At 43.1% G+C, this 21,139-nt stretch overlaps 1 protein-coding gene across 3 annotated transcripts in view; it reads left to right on the top strand.

Annotated features, from left to right (window-relative positions):
• Window positions 1-21,139, top strand: part of LOC129406494 (leucine-rich repeat-containing protein 37A3-like) — a 128,682-nt gene that overhangs the window by 31,723 nt on the left and 75,820 nt on the right. For 2 of the 3 annotated variants that reach the window (XM_055144477.1, XM_055144478.1), the window contains exons 2-4: window positions 12,216-12,287; window positions 13,269-13,343; window positions 14,970-15,079. In XM_055144477.1, the coding sequence (XP_055000452.1) occupies window positions 12,244-12,287; window positions 13,269-13,343; window positions 14,970-15,079 (229 nt within the window). In that variant the 5' untranslated portion in view covers window positions 12,216-12,243. Of the gene's footprint in view, window positions 1-12,215; window positions 12,288-13,268; window positions 13,344-14,969; window positions 15,080-21,139 lie in introns of those variants that run through there. The other variant, XM_055144480.1, reaches the window with a different exon arrangement.

Genomic DNA, 21,139 nt, shown 5'->3' on the forward strand with positions numbered 1-21,139 from the left:
TTGAACTCCATCTATCATTGAGAACATAAAAATCACCGAATCAATTCTCTGCTCTGAGAAAAGTTTAAGTCCAATATTAGAACCAAGTAGTCATATACTTTATTCATGAAGATTTGTGGTTGAGAGAAATGAAAGCAAGGTTAGGAGTTCTGGAACATTCAAATCTACTCATTCAATACTATTTTGGCTTTACTGGTTATTCCTAAAATTTGATATTTGGTAGTTAATTGGAGCAATATTTTCCTTTTCCTTTTTGTAGAGATTTATCCTGCAATAAAATACAGTTTATTAAAGGCATATATTTGAAGCACTGCTATATCTGCAGTATGTGTAAGTTAAAAATATGCTTCATTATTTTTGGAATTTTTAGAACACTTAAATGTCAGCTTCTGTTATTTATTTAATATTATTAGAACATTATAAATAGCTACGAAAACTGTACAGCAAATCCATTTTGCCTGTAAGTAAGGATTACTATGAGAATTACTAGTCAGAGCAATGTGAACAACAGAACCGTGGCCCTCAACCAGGATGATTTTGTACCCACATGACCCTTGATAGTGCCTTGAGGGTTTTTTTATTGTTTTAATGGTCAGATCTATAATGATACTGTTGGTACCTAGTGAGCAGAGGCCTCCAGATACACTGCTGAATAGCTACAATGCAATGGACAGCCCCCCCATAACTAGCCAGCCCCCATGTGGCAGTAGTGCTGAAGTCATGAATCCCTGTTTTAGAGAAATTAAGTATATGTTAAGCATTTGCTATTTTGTGTCTAATGCCCCCACAGCATCATAAACATCAAATAATAAACCTTAAGCTTAGGTCTTCCACAGTGATGTTTAGTGCATGAAATGCTGTGTTTATGTGAATTGAAAGTAACGCCTGGTGTGACCCCAAAAGAAAAAATATTTCTTCTTTTTCTTCTTTCTCTTCTTCCTCTTCAACTGCTTCTTCCTCCTCTTCCTCTTCCTCCTCTTCCTCCTCTTCCTCCTCTTCCTCTTCCTCCTCTTTCTTTTCCTCTTCTTTCTCCTCTTCCTCCTCTTCCTCTTCTTCCTCCTCTTCCTCTTCCTCCTCTTCCTCCTTTTCCTCTTCCTTTTCCTCTTCTTTCTCCTCTTTCTCCTCTTCCTCTTCTTCTTCCTCTTCCTCTTCTTCCTCTTCCTCTTCTTCCTCCTCTTCCTCTTCCTCCTCTTCCTCCTCTTCCTCTTCCTCCTCTTCATCTTCTTCCTCTTCCTCTTCTTCCTCCTCTTCCTATTCCTCTTCTACCTCTTCCTCCTCTGCCTCTTCCTCTTCCTCATCTCCATCCGCTTCCTCTTCCTCGTCTCCTTACTCTTCCTCGTCTCCTTCCTCCTTTTCCTCTTCTTCCTCTTCTTCGTCTTCTTCCTCCTCTTCTTCCTCCTCTTCCTCTTCCTCTTCTTCCTGCTTCCTCTTCCTTTTTTCCCTTACTCCTCCTCCTCCTCCTTCTTTATCTTCTTCTTCTTCTTCCTCCTCCTCTCTTTCTTCTTCCTCTTCCTTCTTCCTCTTCCTTCTTCCTTTTCCTTCTTCCTCTTCTTTTTTGTTTTTGTCTTCATCTTCTTCCTCCCCCTCCTCCTCTCTTTCTTCTTCCTTTTTCCTTCTTCCTACTTCCTCTTCCTTCTTCTTATTCCTCCTTTTTCTTCTTCCTTCTTCTGTCTTCTTTCTTCCTTCTTCATTCTTCTTCTTTCTTCTTTTTCTCCTTCCTTTTTCTTCTTTCTTCTTTTTTCTACTGCTGCTGCTTTTATTTTTTCTTTTTTTCTTTGATAGGAATCTTGGTTTCGAGTTAATCACCGAACTGAGCTTTGGAACGTTTCAGTCCTGGCATGGAATGACTTTTTACAAAAGATGAAAGTGAAAAAAGCAGATAAATATATATTGAAACTGTGCATAAAAACATCACACAGTTATTATTAACTCACTGGTATAAGGCCAGTGTGAACTCTAACAAGTATGTCCTGAGATCCAATCCCTTTTTTTCAAATGAGGAAACTAAGGAGGCCAGGAGATCTGCATGGGGCGTGGCAGGCTTTGCTTTCACTATTATTGGTTATTGGCGTGAGCACTAACAGAAAGGCACCTGTTAGCATTGTCACTGGTATGCGCTGAATTGTGAATGAGGTTTTAAATTCCCAATTTAGTCCCAACTTTGGTTCCTGTTCATGTGCAAAGTTCCAAACCACTTAAACGTATGCAACAAAGATAGGTCATTTTATTACCTATCTGACAAATGACTGGGTTGATTAGAGGCTGGGTTGATCATAATTTACTCCCTGCATTAAATATAGCTGAGGAAAGGTCAAGGTGAGAGCCAGACAGAGAGCTCAGTGGGCTGAGGCATGCCAGGTGTAATCCAAACCTAAGCACAAACAAAACAAAAAGGTCCAGCTGAGGTGAATTGATAAGGAATTAAAGGAAGCTGAACTCCAAACCTTACTTGCAAGATCTCGGGAAGATCCCAGCAATTTTTATATTCATAATTTTGCATTTCATTAATTTGTTAAACAGGATTTTAATAAACTAGATGAATTTCAGGGCCCACAAAACCTTAAATCTTCCTGGGTTCCGGGTAATTATCTCTCAGTTTCTTGAATGAAGCATCTATAATATTAATAGACATTGAGTGGTGAACATATCAGTTAAATAAAAATCAGGTCGCCTACAATATGCCATAATAATTTGCAACTGTAAATTAATAAATTTTCCATAAATTGTCAAAATATTAATAAGATGCCATTGTTTTTGAAAGGGTGATAATCACATCTCTTACAGATGAAATCAGGAATGAAGTATGTTATGGAAATCCAACAGTGTTTGCTAATCCTAAATGTTCAGTATCTCTTTTTTTTCTTTTGTTTTTGTTTTGGGGCCACACCGCCATGCTCAGGCAGGGGTTGTTCCTGGCTCTCTTCTCAGGAATTACTCCTGGCGGTGTCTGGGGAACCATATGTGATGCCAGGAATTAAACCCAGGTCAGCTGTGTGCAAGGCAAATGCCCTACCTGCTGTTCCTGCTGTACGATTGCTCCAGCCCCAAGAATTATTTTTTTCCTTCTGACTTTCAAGTGTTTCTTCATCTACACAGGTCTAGAGTGATGACTTGTTTAAAAAATTCTTTTAGTCATTTCATCGGTACAAGTTCCATGATTGTAGCAACTGCAGACTTGACAAAGTAGAAAGGCGATGCCTTACTCAGACAGAGCAGTGGACACTCTGGCTTGTTTGTGGAACATCAGTATTTTGCCAAGACATAAGTACTAAGAGGGAACAAAGGAAACCCAAACCTTGTTCCTACTGACCGCTTGACCCCACTGTGGAGATTGTCAGTGAGGTGGGGAGCTGCACTGTGAAGGCAGACGGAGCTGGGGTCACCGCGAGGCCCTCACGCTCTCCCAGCCACATAGCATAATGGCCTGTCTTTAGATGAGTGTCCACACGAGAGCTTACTCTAAGGCATTGTTATCACTTTGGGGTATGTACTGAAATCCTGGCAGCAGCTTCTCATCGTTCAAAAGCTTCTACCTTAAAGATGAAGACCACTCAGGACCTTGGAATGGTTTAGGGGTGACTGGATTCTTTGTTATAGTTGGAAAGTTGAGGAGTTGATCACATTCAGCAACTGAAAGCGTCTGTTCTCCCAAGTGCGTCTTTTCCTTCCCATCTTCATAAGGAGATATCTTCTGTTTCAACTTACAGTGCTGCTGGAGCACTGTAGGGGTCACATCTGAGCACCACCCAGATGTGGTCCAGCTGCTCCCTTTAGGCTCCCTGCTGCCCCCACACCCCCAAACAGGTTCTACCTTCACTCCTCATCTTTATTGTTGAGAGATGTCTGAGGGTCATACACACCCCTGGCTGTGATGCTCAAATTCAGTTGCGGTGCTCACTGGAAATCCTACATCAGGGCCAGGCACTTGCCCCCTGGGCTGATGTTTGCTAAAGGCCTCCATGCTTTGGGGTGGGGGGGGAGGGCGGGAGGCTCACACACACACACACACACACGACCAACAGGTGTCGCTCTTCTAATCCTCGTGTATTAGAGCACCTTCTATGAGCCATGCTCACACCTGTGCTTGTCAGAGGCACCACTTCTCGGCATGGTTCTTGCGCACCCTTTCTCTTTTATATCAAAGATCAGCAAAGACCTTTGTTGCCTGAATTTTGAGGTGGATTTATATGCTTCTTGGGGTCTTGCTTTTCCTGAGACTGAACTCCACCCATGCCCACTGGCAGAGAGCCATCTGCTCAGCCACAGTGACCTAGGCAGGAAGCCACGACAGGGTCTGTGGTTTCTAGCAACAGAGGGCAGTGTCCCCAGATAAGATCTATTTTAAAAAGTCATTTAAAGTAATATTGGCTGGAGTCGGAGAGATGGTACAGTTGGGAGAGCACTTGCCTTGCATGTCACTGACCCATGTGTAATCCCCAAAACTGAATGTGCTCCCCAGAGCACCACCGGGGTTGATCCTTTAGTGCACGGCCAGGAGTCAGCCCTGAGCACAGCTGGGTGTGGCCCAGTAACCAAAAGAAAGGTTTTTGGTTACTGAAAGAGATCAGTCTTTTTTACTGTTTTTGGACTATACCCTGCAGTGCTCATGGGGTGCTGGTCCCTGAGGGGGTGCTTGAAGGGGGCCAGGTAGTGCCATGAACCTGCCCACCCCACCCCCTTGGGCAAGGCATTTACCCCAGCCCTTTTTGGTTTGTTTGAACCCTCTTTTTGTTGATTTTTAAATAGGATTCTCCAATAATGTCCAAAGGACCTAGGAACCAATTATGGTGGTGCTCACGGATCTGATTATACCAGGAGTCAAACTCAACCCCTCGCAAATGCCAGGCATCTGCTCTGCCACTTTGAGCGAACTCCCCAACTCAGTCATGCTCTCTGAGATTGATAAAAACTGTTGCTCCTTTATTTGCCGGGCTGGGGATAGAACCTCAGATTTTATTCCTGCAAGACAAGTGTTTTACCTCTGAGCCATACTTCTTAGTCCTTTTGCCACAGTTTACTCCATAAAGCATAAAGATAAGGTCATGAATATAAAAGAGGCAATGAATGAGCTAGGCGTGCGCATACATTTTGAAATGCAGAAGTCAGCCAGAGAAAGTACTGATATGCAAAGCATGTGCTCAGGTGCCCCTTCCATTTTTCGACTATGAATACTCATTTTTGTATAGACACATTTCCATTTTTCTTGGGCACATATCCAGGTATTACATTGCTGAGTCTTTGGTAACTATGGCTAACTTTTTTTAGGGAGCATCAAGCTTTTCTGCAGTGCCTCTTTTTATATTTTCACCAGCAGTGCATAAGGATTTCAATTTCTCCATCACCCTGGTTGCACTTTTGTCTGCTTTTAGCCATCTTACTGAGTATGAAGTAGTATCTGATGTGACTTGGATTTCTGTTCTGCTAATGGGAAGACATTAACTATCTTCTCAGGCTTATTATAATCATTTTAAAATCCACTTTGGGAGCTGAGCGATAGTACAGCGGGTAGGGCACTTGCCTTGCTGTGGACAATCTGTTTTTATCCCCGGTACCACAGATGGTCCTTTAGCACCTCCAGAAGAGACCCTTGAACACAGAGCCTGGAATAAGCCCGGAATCCTGCTAGATGTATCCCTGACCTCCATAAATAAATAAATAAATAAAGCTGGGATTTGTACAGAGATGATACTAAAAGCATAGCTCAGTTTGATGAATACTATCACCAATAGGGTTCTGGCCAGGACGCGGCTTTCTGTTTATTTCCATCTTTAATGTCTCCCAGGTATTTTTTTTTTAATTTTTTATTGTGGAAAGTTACAAAGTTACAAAGTTTTCATGTTTAAATATCAGTTATACAATTCTCGAATACCCATCCCTTCACCAGTGCTCATATTCCACCACCAAGAATCCCAGTATAGCTCCACCCCGCCCCCTCACACCCCAAATCCCCCCACGCCCCTAGCCCCCCCACCCTAAGCCCCCCCCCGCCTGTGTAACTAATAAATTTCACTTTATTTTCACTTTGATTGCATACAATATTTCAACAAAAACTCACTATTAGTGTTTGGAGAGTCTCTCCCCTAAGGAGACCTCAGGATCACAGTCAGTAGGCGGGAGGCTCTGCTTCTCGTGCCGTGGTTCTTGGTTCATCTCTGGGCGAAAGGCGCGCCGGGAACACCTCCCCTCCCAGGATCACCTACAGGCTACGTCACTAAAGAAAGTCCTACCTCCTGGTGGAGGGGTCTTAGAGGGTGGCTCTCACCGCGTGGCTGCTGCCACTGCCGCCATTTTCGATCAGAAAAATGGGGTGGAGAGGGAAAAAAATCCCTCCCCGGGCTGCACGAGGTTGTAGTTCAGTTCACAGTCAAAATGCATGGCTGCAAGAATCTGCTCTGGTGCCAAAATGGGGTAGGAGACCTCAGGATCACAGTCAGTAGGCGGGAGGCTCTGCTTCTCGTGCCGCGGCTCTTGGTTCATCTCTGGGCGAAAGGCGCCTCTCCCAGGTATTTTTAAATTTATGTTTGGTTTTTGGGTTTTGTTCACTTGGGGACCACACCCAGCAACATGCTTTGAGGCCCCGGGATATCTTTGGCCTACTTCTCCCTCTGGGAGAAACTGGCAATGCTCTGAGAGTTTCCTGCCCACATGGGACAGCCTTGCAAGCTTCCCATGGTGTATTCATATGCAATTCATATGCAAAATCCAGTAACAAGCTGGATCTCATTCCCCTGACCCTGAAGAGCCCCCAGAGCAACAACATTAGGAGGGCCGAGTCCAGATGGATTTCTAAGATCTCAGGGAAAGGTCAAAATGAGATGTTACTGAGCCCGCTTGAGAAATCGGTGATTAATGGGATATCATGATCGTAATCATGAATGTCTCCCAGGTATTTTTAAATTTACGGGTGGTTTTTGGGTTTTGTTCGTTTGGGGACCACAGCCAGCAGCTCCCAGGGCCATTCCTGGCTCTCTGTACTCAGGAATGACTATTGGTGGGAACCATCTGGGTGTGGGGGATTCAACCCTGGGTCAGTGGATGCAAGACAAGCACCTTAACCCATGTATGCTCTCTCCAGTCCCTTTATCCTTTAAAAAATTCTGTTTTGAATCCCTGTGAATTACAAAGTTACAAAGATATTTATGATTGAGATGCAGGCATACATTGTTCTAACACCAATCTCTTCACTAGTGTCCACTACTCTCCACCCGTCTCCCCTGCTCCCCCTTACCCCCTCTGCCCCTGTAGAAGGCACTTTATCCAGCCATCTCATTGTCCTACTGTTCCCCTCACAAACTTTTCTCCCACCTCTGCCTCAGTGGCAAGTTCCTACTGAAGACCAGTTCAGCTCATTGTTTCCATTGCCATTGGACATTTGAGGTTCCCCTACAAAGTTTGAGATAGATGGTTCTGAGTCCTTTCCTCTCCCTCTGACTGATTTCACTCAACACGATGCTCTTCAGATCCATCCACATTGCAGCAAATTGCATGACTGTATCTCCTATATGGCTGGGCAATATTCTATTGTGAATCTATACCATAGCTTCTTTATCCAGTCATCTATTCGTGGGTATTTGGACTGTTGTCATATTTTGGCGGTTGTATATAGTGCTGCAATGAACCTAGGAGTGCAGACGTCTTTTATGCATTGTGCTTTTGGGCCCTTAGGATATATTCACAAGAGTGGAATTTCTGGGTCATCACTGTATCACTGTCATCCCGTTGTTCGTCGATTTAGTCGAGCGGGCACCAGTAACGTCTCTATTTCTCTCAGCCCTGAGATTTTAGCAGTCTCTTCTTACTCGTCTTTCCCAATGATTGGAGGCTCTTTCAGGGTCAGGGGAATGAGACCTAGCTTTACTGTTTTGGGCATATTGAATACGCCACGTGTAGCTTACGAGGTTCTGCCCGAATGGGCGGGATACTCTCAGTAGCTTGCTGGGCTTTCTGCAAGGTATGTATTACTGTCATCCCGTTGATCAACGATTGCTTGAGCGGGCCCAGTAATGGCTCCTTCATCCTAGTCCTGAGATTTTAGCAGCCTCTCTTTACTTGTCCTTCCCAACGGTGCCTCATTAGAGGCTAGTCAGGGTCAGGAGAATGAGACCCATCATTCTTATTCTATTTGGCATGTGAATACGTCATGGGGAGCTTGCCAAGCTTTCCCGTGTGGGCAGTAAACTCTCGGTAACTTGCCAGGTTTTCCAAGAGGGATAACTAGGGTATCAGATGTTGTGTGATTGCATCCGCACGCTTCTGGGAGCTTGGTTTTATATTCTCTGGATGTTGGCTGTTGAAGGGATTACATGGTATGTGTGTGTCTGTGGGAGCTGGGGTGGGAGGTTTCTGGGTGTGACTGCCTAGCTATGGGAAAATGGAGAATCTGGGTAGAAGAGGCCCAGTCCCAATCTGAGCAGCCTTGGAGATCTAGGCCCCAGGTCCCACACACCTGGGTTCCTTTGCCAGTCATATGGAAGTTTAATTCTTAGTGTTTTGAGGAATGTCCATATTGTCTTCCCAGAAAGGCTGGGTCAGTTAGCATTCTCACAGCAGTGAATGAGGAGCCCTGTTCCCCCAAATCCTCGTACACACTAGTTATTGTTGTTCTCTTTGATGAGTACCAGTCTCTGTGGCATGAGATGATCTCCAACTGTTGCTCTGATCTTCATTTCTCTGATGATTAGTGATATAGAACATTTTTTCCATATGCATTTTGGTCATTTGTATTTATTTTGGGCTGGGAGTTGGGCCATATTTGGCGATATTCAGGGCTTACTCCCAGCTCTGCACTTAGTTATCACTCTTGATGCTGCCAAGAAAAAGAGATTAAGGGCATCCAGATAGGAAGGGAAGAAATCAAACTCTCACTATTTGCAGACGACATGATACTATATCTAGAGAAGCCTAAAACCTCTACTAAGAAACTCTTAGAAACAATAGACTTATACAGTAAAGTTGCAGGCTACAAAATCAATACCCAAAAATCCATGGCCTTCATATATGCAAACAATGAGGCAGAGGAAAGGGACATGAAAAAAGCAATCCCATTCACAATCGTGCCCCAGAAAATCAAGTACCTCGGAATCAGCTTAACCAAGGAAGTAAAAGACCTTTACAAAGAAAACTACATAACGCTACTCCATGAAATCAAAGAGGACATGAGGAAATGGAAACATATACCCTGCTCGTGGATAGGGAGAATCAATGTTGTCAAAATGGCAATACTCCCTAAAGCATTATACAGATTCAATGCGATCCCTATAAATATACCCATGACACTCTTCAAAGAAATGGATCAAGCAATCCTAAAATTCATATGGAACAACAGACGTCCAAGGATAGCTAAAACAATTCTTGGGAAAAAGACGATGGGAGGTATCACCCTCCCCAACCTCAATCTTTACTACAAAGCAGTAACAATTAAAACAGCATGGTACTGGAACAAAGGCAGAGCCGTAGACCAATGGAACAGGGTGGAATACCCTTACACGCAACCCCAAATGTATGATCATCTAATCTTTGATAAGGGAGCAAGAAATGTGAAGTGGAGCAAGGAAAGCCTCTTTAACAAATGGTGCTGGCACAACTGGACAACCACATGCAAAAAAATGGGTTTAGACCTTGACCTGACACCATGCACAAAAGTCAGATCAAAATGGATTAAAGACCTCAACATTAGACCAGAAACCATAAGGTACATTGAAGACAAGGTCGGCGAAACCCTCCACGATATTGAAGATAAAGGTATCTTCAAAGGTGACACGGAACTAAGCAACCTAGTAAAAACAGAGATCAACAAATGGGACTACATTAAACTAAAAAGTTTACCAAGAACTTAAATGGCCAAAAGTTAGGTATGTGGGAGTCACACCCACAGACCACATCCGGCTCAGCTTTATAAGCTCATTTATTGGCCTTATTTCAGATGCCCATAAATCTCAAAAGAGATCAAAAGACACAGTAAGGGCCTATAGTGCAGAGGTAGGCAGGAACCCATGCCACACTCAAGGCTCCTCCCCACACGCTCTGGCCGAGTTCACGCATGAGTGAAGTCCTATATGACCTAGGTAATGCAGAACTTTGTGACCTTGGACTCTAGATTCAATGGGACCAGGAGAGGAGATCTTCTGCTCACTTTCTCCAGTCTCCGGTGACCCAGGGGTCATGCCATAAGCCACCTCCTGCTGGCGCCAGATAATCTCATCATCAGCCACTGTCCAGATGACATGGCTGCTTCTCCCGAAAGGGAGCATAACATGAGTTCCCCAAAACCATGCCAATGGACTCCGCACCAGGCTGTTTCACACAGTGCACCCCAGAGGGGTGTGGGTGAGAGCCCTTCCCACCCCAAGGGACCCAGCTCTGGCAGCCAAAAACCTCCACAACCCAACAGCCGCCATACTCAAGGCCGTGCCCCATGCACTCAGGCTGTGCCTCACCTATGAGCAAACATATTCCTGGATTGTGCAGCGGCAAAAGTGGCCTCGCAACACATCGTACAACACTTCCTACCCTTTCTCCATAATTACCACACCACATTTGATGGAGTTCAGATAGTAGACAATAAAAAATAGGGGGAAATGTATATATATATATGCATATATATACATATTTTCAGAGATGTACACCAAAGTTCATGCCACACAAACTTCAACAACATGTTAGTGATATCCTCCAGAATGCCTTAATGGTTCCTGCCAAAATAGAACAATCTTCACGCTGTTTCCTATATGAATACTTTTTTGTAAGCATGTTCAGCAGTTCTTCATAACAACACAAAATATATTACTTCGGTTGTGTTTTGTGACAGGGCTTGGGGCTTGGGATGGAAACATCCGAAATTTGGTGGACAGAAGGTATAATGGTGGTGGGATTGGTGTTTGAATGTTGAGTGTAATCAAACATTGTGAACTAACTTATAAAATTAAAAATTTTTTAAACGTAATGTGGAGTTTATGCCCAATTTAATCAGCTTAACCAATGGCTGAATAAATAGCCGTGCTCCTATGTAGTGGGATTGCTTAGAGCACATAGACTAGAGACTAGAGACCAGCGTGGGACAATGAACTTTGTATGACCTGCACTGGGGGCTTGGGAGAGTCCTGTGCAGAGGGCCTCTTGAAAGAGGGGCCTTGAAGGTAAAATCTACCAGCAAGATAAGCAGGACACATCCTGCACGTACATACTCCTCGTGCTCTAAGTAACCTTGGGAATAATCTGACTTGGTATTTTTTAATGAGAGTATCCTGAGACAAACACAAAATATGTCTGTTTGGTGTATAACTCATGAGAACATCTTTTGACTTGGCTACGTGCCTGGGCAAATGTATGTTAAGAATATAAAAACTGCTTGCTTGAGAATAAACCTTGCCTACAGCCTCGATAGCTGCTGGTCAATGCTTCATCTCTGAGTCGGTGGTCTTCATGCCGGAGCTGGACTCCGGCACTTCTACATTATAAAACTTTTTTAAAAAGAAAAAGAAATAATATTTGCTGCAGAGCAAGGACTTCCTGCAGACATCATCACTCCTCGGGTTTTCTTTCTTATTTGGTGATGGGGTGATGGGAAGACACAACCAGTGGTTCTCAGGGCTTGCTCCTGACTCTGTGCTCAGAGATCACTCCTAGGATGTTCTGGGGCCTATATAAGATTCCAGGAATGAAACATACAAGTCAACTGCATGCAAGGCAAGTGCCTCACTTGCTGTACTATGCTGTACTATTTGACCCCTATCACAGAGTTTTCAACATGGAAAAATTTGTTAGCATATTTTTTTTGCTGTACATTTGTTTTGTTTCCCCCCTTCTGCCCACCCCCACCCCCACCCCCGTTTGCCCTTCACTTTATCATCTTGAGACGTGGCTGTTTCCCAAAGGGAGAATGCTTAGTGCTGGAGAAATAGCACAGCAGGTAGGGTGGTTGCCTGGCATACAGCTGACCCGGATTCAATTCCCAGTACCCCATATGGTCCCCCAAGCACCACCAGGAGTAATTCCTGAGTGTATGAGCCAGAAGTAACCCCCTGTGGATCACTGGTGTGACCCAAAAACAAACCAAAAAAAAGGGGGAGAATGCTTTATGGATTCTAAGTGTGATTATAGATAATCACAGAAAATAAAGTTTTTCACCTTCAAGTTCCATGCCAGTAATATAAATATAAGCTTTAATGCTAGCTACTGATTATGCAGATAATTTTCATTTTATTGTACTTTTTTAGAATTCTCAGTCATAATCCTCGAACAACTATGGAAGATTCATATCTTTTTCAATTGCCAGCATTAAAATATCTGTAAGTATTGTAATAGTTTGTAGCTCATATGATTTTTGGTATAACTTGTGGTCTTTATTTTTCTCCATTTTTGTCAAAGATTAAGTGTCTTGCATTGAATTTAAAAGTTATCATTTCAATTTTAACACTGGATTGTTGAAATGAGATTTCTTGTCAAAGGAAAAGATTAAAAAAGAATGTACACGGGTAACAGCCAACAGAGCAAAAGAGCAATGTTGAGTACATATAGATAAGAACATACAGATGCATGTAGAAGTATTATTTATTCCAGAAAGTAACAAGTAATAATGTAAACATTATTTTAAAAAAGAAAGTAAAGAAAAGAGGACCGGATAGGTCAGTGGTTGGAACCCATGCACTGCGTGCTAGAGGCCTGGATTCAATCTCTGGCACCATATGTGTTCCCTGGAGTCCTACTCAGAGCAACCCACAAGTACAGCACCCAACATATCTCCCAAGTACTGCCAGATGTGGCCAAAATCCAAGGCCACCCCCAGCTCACATGAAAAAGAAACATTAAAAGAAGTAGATGCAATTTAGAATGAGAAGTCTAAATTGACAAGAGAAGGAAGGACAAGAGAAGGGAGGTAGGAAGGGAGGGAGGGAGCAAGGGAAGGAGGGAACAAGGGAAGGAAGGAAGGAAGGAAGGAAGGAAGGAAGGAAGGAAGGAAGGAAGGAAGGAAGGAAGGAAGGAAGGAAGGAAGGAAGGAAGGAAGGAAGGAAGGAAGGAAGGAAGGAAGGAAGGAAGGAAGGAAGGAAGGAAGGAAGGAAGGAAATTTATTTAGTCTACCAAATTGTAATTAATTTGGTGACAAAGAAATCTCTTATCAGTAAGAGCTCTCTGGAATTATGGTCTAGAGTAAACCATTGACCTGACTTTACAGCAAGGCCAGAATCAAACTTATGCCTCTTTAATCTCATCTATGTAACTCTAGAGCTTCTGTATTTGGATTCACATCATGCTTGTGCTTTCTCCCTCAGAGACATGGGAGCAACACAAGTGTCACTTGGACCAGTCCAAAACATCCTCATGATGACTCTTGAATTGGAAAAACTGTAAGTTGATTTTTCTGACATTTATTTTCACTTCGTTTTTTAAGGCTTTTTATTTTTGTTTCTCTCTCTCTCATTTTTAATGTAAGAGTACTGCTATTTATTCAGCCATTAAGCTAATACAACATGGCATGAACTCCACATTACTATTTTTTATTCAGAATGTTAATTTAATTTATTTTTTAATTTTTTTGAATCACCGTGAAATACAGTCACAAAGCTTTCCTTGTTGAGTGTCAGTCATACAATGATAGGATACCCAACCCTCCACCAGTGCACATCTTCCACCACCAGTGTTCCCAGGATCCACCTTCTCATCCCACCAGACAATCTTCCCCATACTCTCTTTTGTAATGCTTGTTATAAATAGTATAAGATGTCATACGGCCACAAGAGCGGCTGTGTGCTCCTGGAATTCTAAAAGTTTAGACAATTAGGGTGTGGAGAAACCTCTGCAGAGAACTTCTCAGTTAAGAGATTATTTTGTGTGTCTCTGGATCGTGGCCCTTGTTTTCATCTTTTCCAGAGAAATAACTATTGGCATATGCCCTGCAGAGTATGCCCGCTTGGCCGTAGGGTGCCTCACGACCAGCCCTAATTGCAGCTTTTGATCTCTTTTGAGATTTATGGGTCTCTGAAATATGGCCAGTAAATGAGCTTGTATAACTGAGCAAGACGTGCTTTGTGGGTGTGGTTCCAACATACCAAACTTTTGGCTGTTTAGTTTCTTGGTAAACTTGCCCTAAGTTGTTGGAGTTCGGCCACAGGTACATCAGCAATTTCGGGTTATCAGGAAGCCAGAAGGCTCCATCTGGCTGCTGCTGCACTCGCCTCACAGGTATAGATTGACATTCTGGTGGCACCATACCCCTTCTTGTTTATTTTTCTTAAGCTATGTTTAATTGAGATGTAATTTTATTTTTAAAAAATATATTTTTTAAAAAATTCTTTTATTGAATCACCATGTGGAAAGTTACAAAGCTTTCAGATATAAGTCTCAGTTATCCAATGCTCAAATACCCATCCCTTCACCAGCGCACTAAAAAATATTTTTAAAATGAGATAGTCAAGAATCATTTTTGGTGTCTCATGGATGCTGCGATCAAACCCAGGTCGACCGTGTTCAAAGCAAATGCCAGACCTGCGATACTATAATATTACTCTAGTCCCTGTTTTTTCAAAGTCTGGAAAAGTGATTTCAGATTTCCCCAGGTGATAACTGGAATTTTTATCATTATGTGGGAGCTGGAGAGATAGAATAGTGATTACGTATTTGCCTTGCATGTGGCTAACCCTTGTTCAGTCTTTGGCACTGTCTGTAGTTCTCTGAGGCCTGCAAGGAATCGTTCTTGAGCCAAGAGCCGAGAGCAACCCCTGAGCACCACCAGATATGACTAAAGAACAAAACTCAATTTTCTGAGAGCTGAAGTGATAGAAGAGGAGTTCAGGTACAAGCTTTGCATGTACCACCTCCCAGTTGGGTTCCCACCACCACCGAGTTCGAGCAGCACCTCATTCCTGGTTCTCAGGAACATTTTGAATAGCTGCAAAATGGCTTTGGCTGCCTCTTCTACCTATTTAAAGTAACCCCTTTACTCTGCACTTAATTCTCTGTGTTTCCATTCCTAGGATATTACCTAGGCATCTCACCTGCTGCCTCTGCCAATTTAAGAATAAAATAGACTCTGTCTGCAAAGTAGTCAAACTACATTGTGAATGTACCAGCAGCACACACTGCGGTGAGTCTGAATTGCCTGCTAATAGCTTTTTAATTTATGTTTCATTTTAATTTTAATCACTGATGGTCCATTTTAAACTGATTATGCAGTTGCATTATTTTTATTAGAGTTCAACTCCCTATATTTCTAAGAACTATTTCCCTTGGTAAAAGTCAGAATCTCAGTTACATCATTACCTTAGCAGTCTATGCATGACCTGAGACATCAGAGGAATGGAAGAAAAGGATGGAAGAAGGGAAGGGAGCTAACGATAATGGTCACAAATGAGGGCCACACTCTGGGCAAGGTACTGGTCCTCCAGATGAGAGCTCAGCCACAGAATGCAGATCTCAAGTTCCCTTTTCTTCACAGGACAGGTGTAGGTATTTTATTGCATGTGTTTTTGTAATTTTATAGGCAAGTACAAGTCATACTGTCTTATGAAAGTTTTGCTTAGAGCCTGAGAATTTCTGGTTTTCTAAGCAGAGGTTGCCACTCAATCCTTCTAATGATGGATGGGCTCGTGGATTCTTAGACCATCCTCACCTTTGGGCCTACTTTGAATTTTAACCCTTCCATCTACAAAGCACTCAGGTGCTCTTCAGTATCTTTCCACATAGTAAGTTTACTGACCTTAGCTTGATAACTTCCAAAATGTGCTTTCAGGGGCCCAGGAAAGTAGATCAATAGGTTGTACCACATGCTTTTCATGTGGGAGGTGGGGGTTCAACCCCCCACAAAACAGTTTCCCAAGCACTGCTGGGAGTATCCCTTGGGCACCGCTGAGTGTGGCACATTCACGAGTGCCCACGCACTCACGCGAGCACACACACACATACACACACACCCCACCCATAAAAGTGTTTTCACGCTGGAATATTATGAATCAGATTCGCTATCAGCAATTGGGCACATCAAATCACTTTGCTTCTTACACAAAGATAGTGTTATTTTCAAAATAAACTTTTCGCAATCTACCACTCTCTTCTCAGACTCTCTTCTGCATTCTGTGGCTGAGCTCTCATCTGGAGGACCAGCACCTTGCCTAGAGTGTGGCCCTCATTTGTGACCATTATCGTTAGCTCCCTTCCCTTCTTCCATCCTTTTCTTCTGTTCCTCTGATGTCTCAGGTCATGCATAGACTGCTAAGGTAATGATGTAACTGAGATTCTGACTTTTACCAAGGGAAATAGTTCTTAGAAATATAGGGAGTTGAACTCTACCACTCTCTTCTCAGAGGTGGGCATAAGAAATATTTACGAATCACCTTTCATAAGATGAACATCAAACCTGGGGATTTGTTGGGGGTGGCAGGGAGAAGAGGGAGAAGAGTCAGACTGGAGGTGCTGTAAGGACCATGGTGTCTCGGCACTTCAGCGGTGGTCCAGGTGAAGTTTACTTTGTACGTGGAAACCAATAGCATTGATTCTATTAAAACCATGTTACTCCAACTGCAATAATGTTTTAGAGAATAACTAAACCAAATAATAAAAATTCAGAATAAAATACTAATAACATTTTTTTAGGTGAGGAAAAGCAAAACTAAAAGTGTTAAATGTGCCTAATGCCTAGGTCTTGTGATCACAGTCTTGGATTCTCTGCAAGTCCATGCTTCTTCCTCACTTCCCTTAACTCCCCCTCTAAACTTCACTCCACCAAAAGCACTTTGAATTCTTCAGTAAAGGCTGGTTGGAGAGATAGTCTAGTAGCTATGACACTTGCCTTCCATACAGCAGACCTGGATTTGATCCCTAGCATTCCAGACGATCCTAATTACTAGCAGCAGTGATCCCTTAGCACAGAGAGAGAAGTAACCCCTGAACATTTCTGGATTTGGCCCCACTGTCCCCCCAAGAGAAACCCAACTGCACAATGTTATACTTGACCTTGACGCAGTCAGAAACTTTGTATGGTTCCCTAAGTAGAGATGAAAATAGTAGGAAGTAGGTGAAGTTAAAATACACATCTAATAAGAGTTGTTTTCCCCCAATTTGGGGAGCTCAAATATTATTTCAGGAGCCAGAGAGATAGTACAGTGGGTAGGGGACTTGCCTTGCACACAGAAGACCTGGGTTCCATTGCCGGCATCCTATACAGTTTCCCAAGCACCACCAGAAGTGATTTCCTGAGCACGGAACCTGGAGTAACCCCTGAGCATTACCAAGTGTCACCCCCAAACAAAACAAAACAAATCATTTTCTAGATTTTCTCAACATTGCACATTGACATATACTCTGGCAAATCCATTAACATATCCTTAGACATCTTCCCAGATTCAACAATATGAGACAAAGGGCTAGTAAGCAAAGGAATTAGTGGATAGTGGAGGAAGGGTGCATTCAGATAAGGACCTGATTTTTGGAGGAATTTCTTTGTTGGCTGTGATGGTAATAAGAATATTAGCACACGAAAGAGGTAAAGAGAAAGAGCCCTCTCTCCTCATGTGGGCAGGACAGGATAAAGGTATGGGAGTATAACAAGTCATAGTTGAGGGTCTAGAGAGATGATATAATGGAGAAGGTGCTTGCATTTTTCTTTTTATGCTTTTTTGGGTCACACTTTGGCGATGCACATGGGTTACTCCTGGCTCTGGCTGTGTTCAGGGAACAATATGGGATGCTGGGAATCGAACCCGGATTGGCTACATGCAAGGCAAACAACCTATCTACTGTGCTATTGCTCCAGCCCCAGGGTGCTTCCTTTCATGCAGTCAACCTGAGTTTCATTCCAGATTCCCATGTGGTCCCCCAGGCACCACCCAGAATAATTTCTGAGAGCAGCACTGTAGCACTGTAGCACTGTTGTCCGTTGTTCATCGATTTGCTCGAGCGGGCACCAATAATGTCTCCATTGTGAGCCTTGTTGTTATTGTTTTAGGCATACCAAATAGCCACGGGGAGCTTGCCAGGCTCTGCCATGTGGGTGGGATACTTTGGTAGCTTGTCAGGCTCTCCGAGAGGAATGGAGGAATCGAACCCGGGTCAGCCAGGTGGAAGACAAATGCCCTACCTGCTGTTCTTATCGCTCCAGCCTGGTGGCCATAATTAGCAAAAAAAGATTTGTTGATTAGTTTTTAATTTGCTTTTGGGAGAAACACGCATTAATGCTCAGAGATTACTCCTGGCTCTGCACTCAGGAATTACTTCTGCTGGTGTTCAGGGAACATGTGGGATTCCAGGGATCAAATCTGGGTTGGACACATGCAAGGTGAATGCTCTACCTTCTGTACTCTCTCTCTAGCCCGGCATTTATCTACTTTCATAAGGTGGTTCTAGATTACTTAAAAAGTATGCTATCAACAATTATGCAAACAAGTATAAGTAATAGACACATGTAAAATTTAATTAAAGTAAAAATTTAGCCATTATAAAAATGTTTTCTCTTGGGCTGGAGATAGTAAAGCGGGTAAGGTGATTGCCTTGCATGTAACTAACCCGGATTCAATCCCCAGCATCTCAAATGGCCCCCCAAACACTATCATGAGTGATTTCAGAGTGCAAAACCAGAAGTAACCCCTAGGCATTGCTAGGTAGCCCCCCAAAAAAAAACCTCAATTATTTTTCAAGTGTAGTTTATATTTGGATGAATTCTGAGCACCAAGTATAAACTTTATCATGTATCTTTTTACCTATTTGAGTAGTACACCTTGTTATGATCAAGAGCAGGATAGCTTTATTAAACTTTTGTTAGACATGTGATAATTGTGAGCCATAAGAAAACTAACTAAAAAATGATTATTTTTGTAGTCCATTAAACCATTCAAAGTTCTTGAGCTTAGCTACTCTAGCTCGGTGTTGAATTATCTAATAACTCCATTATTATATCTGTAAACTTTATTAAATGGTTTCTCTGATAAACCTGAAGAAGATCCAAATACGTGTGATTTGTTTGAAATACCAGGAACTAATCTCATTGCTCTCCCTGTGACACATTATATAAAGTTTTCAAATGTTAATAGTGATTAATGGTATTAATATTTCTTCAATTAGCTTATAAGTTATAAGATAGATTCTAACATGGACTTTAGGGTTAAATTGTGTTACTAAAAGAGTTAAAACTGTCAGCATAAAGAATAAATTATTAAATTAGTTCAATGTTTAACTCTATATAAACCAATAAGCATTGAGAGCAGGTAGACATTAAAAAAGGTATTTCTTAACAAAAAATGTAGACTTTAAAACAGAATTTGGAACTTGCTCAGTTTTAATCTTCAATTTTATCTATCTAAAACTCCTCCTTAATCATAAAGGAAGGTCATTTATCTCTAAGATGCATGTTATTTAAGTCATCTGTTCTTCAATTCTGTGTGCTGTGGCTGAATCACAGACCCAAAGTTAGTTAGTTTTTAATGATCTGAAATACTTTCAGATTCACAGTATACAGTTGGAAACAGATCATGTTGAATTCAAGAATTCTGAGAGCAGAACCAAGAACAACCCCTAAGCATGGCTGGGAATGGCCAAAAAATAAAACAGAAGTCAGTTGATCTGTAAAGAGTCTAACTGAACAGCAAATATTTGTCATGAATACTGGGTACTTGGTCCTTGGGGACCAGTGGAATAATCATATTATTATTGTTTGAGTGTTTGCTTGTTTGGGGGCATACTCAGAGGTAGTCAAAGTTTACTTCTGACTTTGTGTTCAGGAATCAGTCCTGGTAAGGCTAGAGGGACAGTATGGGTGCTGGGGAACAGACTCAGGTTGGCTGCGTACAAGATAAATACTTTATCTGCTCTTCTGTCACTCTGCCCCCCAGTGGGATAATCCTAAATACATGCACTAAACTTCATGCCCTATTTATTCTGAATAAATAGTGATGATCACTTTGTTTCTCCTTCTGTTCTTGCCAATCACAGGTGTAAACTTAAGGCTTCCCTGTGCCCCCCTCCCCCAATATCGCTCTTGTTTCCTGATTACTAATTTACTTGTCTGGAATTTATGTCTGTGCTCCCAAAATTATCCCCAGTTACCTTTCTTGATCAAAAGCAAGCTCTTTTTTTGATAGAGGAGGAAGAGTCCATAAGTACCACGAAAAGGGAGTTCATGAAGGTTTTACAGACTCGAAAGAAGAATACCAGCACCGAGCTGACCATTGAACCGGAGGAGGCCTCAGCATAGAGAAACAGCCTGTCCGTTCTCATGAATGAGCAGCTAGACTTAGGGAACATTGCCTGAGAGAGAAGGCTCAGGAGGCGGCCCCAAGAGAACCAAAAGAGCTTCCCTTGGCGGAACACCCAGGAAATGGGTGGAAAACTCCTTCAATGAGGAGTCCTCCTCCATCCAGGAGCACGGGGCGGTGGTGTCCACCACCTGGAGCAGTTCTCCATGGGCAGCCAGCCCGTCTGCCGCCACTTCTCCGAAAATCCCAGCCGAGGCGAAAAACAAACCCAAAGACTCGAAAAACACGCTCCTCGGTTTGGAAGACGCAGACGCTCGAGTTCGGAACATGAAGTTTCCCAGCCCCGTGTCACACACTGGAAAAAATTACCGTTTCATAAATCTTACTCTCGGCTTTGCCCAGAATGCCCAGAGCCAGAGTGAGTACAGAGACGAAGGAATCAGCACCCGAGAGGCCGGTGCGGGTCGCCAAGCGGCCTCCTTTCGCTGCGGTGAGAACCTCATCAAGTCCCCGCCAAGAGAGGAGTCTCTGTCTTGGAGAGGTCAGGACGGACCTTGGCTCCAGTCCTTTCAACCTTCACACTCACCTGCAGGAAAGAAGACCGCAGAAAGCACGCGTGCTGCAAATGGGGCCAACACCAGAGGCATCGCGCTGCCAGAGAAAACCGTCGGTAGCAAAGGCACCGCCCATGAGAAGGACGCCGGGATGCCCGGCAACCTCGTGCCGGCTGTCAAGCAGTCCAGCGAGACGCAGTGGGAATATCACAACGTGGCCACCGACATCGTCTCTGCCACACAGAAACCACACCCCGGAGACCAACTGGACATGCAACTCATCCAGCAGCTGTGGTCCTGATCCCCAACAGTGACGTGAGGAAGCTCATTGCTCACGGGATCCGGACTCTGAAATGGACCGCTCTGAGCCCCAGGTGAGGCTGGCGTGTGCCAAGCTCCTCTCCGGAA

Source organism: Sorex araneus, chromosome 7, assembly GCF_027595985.1.
Source record: "Sorex araneus isolate mSorAra2 chromosome 7, mSorAra2.pri, whole genome shotgun sequence".
Classification (NCBI taxonomy): Eukaryota; Metazoa; Chordata; class Mammalia; order Eulipotyphla; family Soricidae; genus Sorex; species Sorex araneus.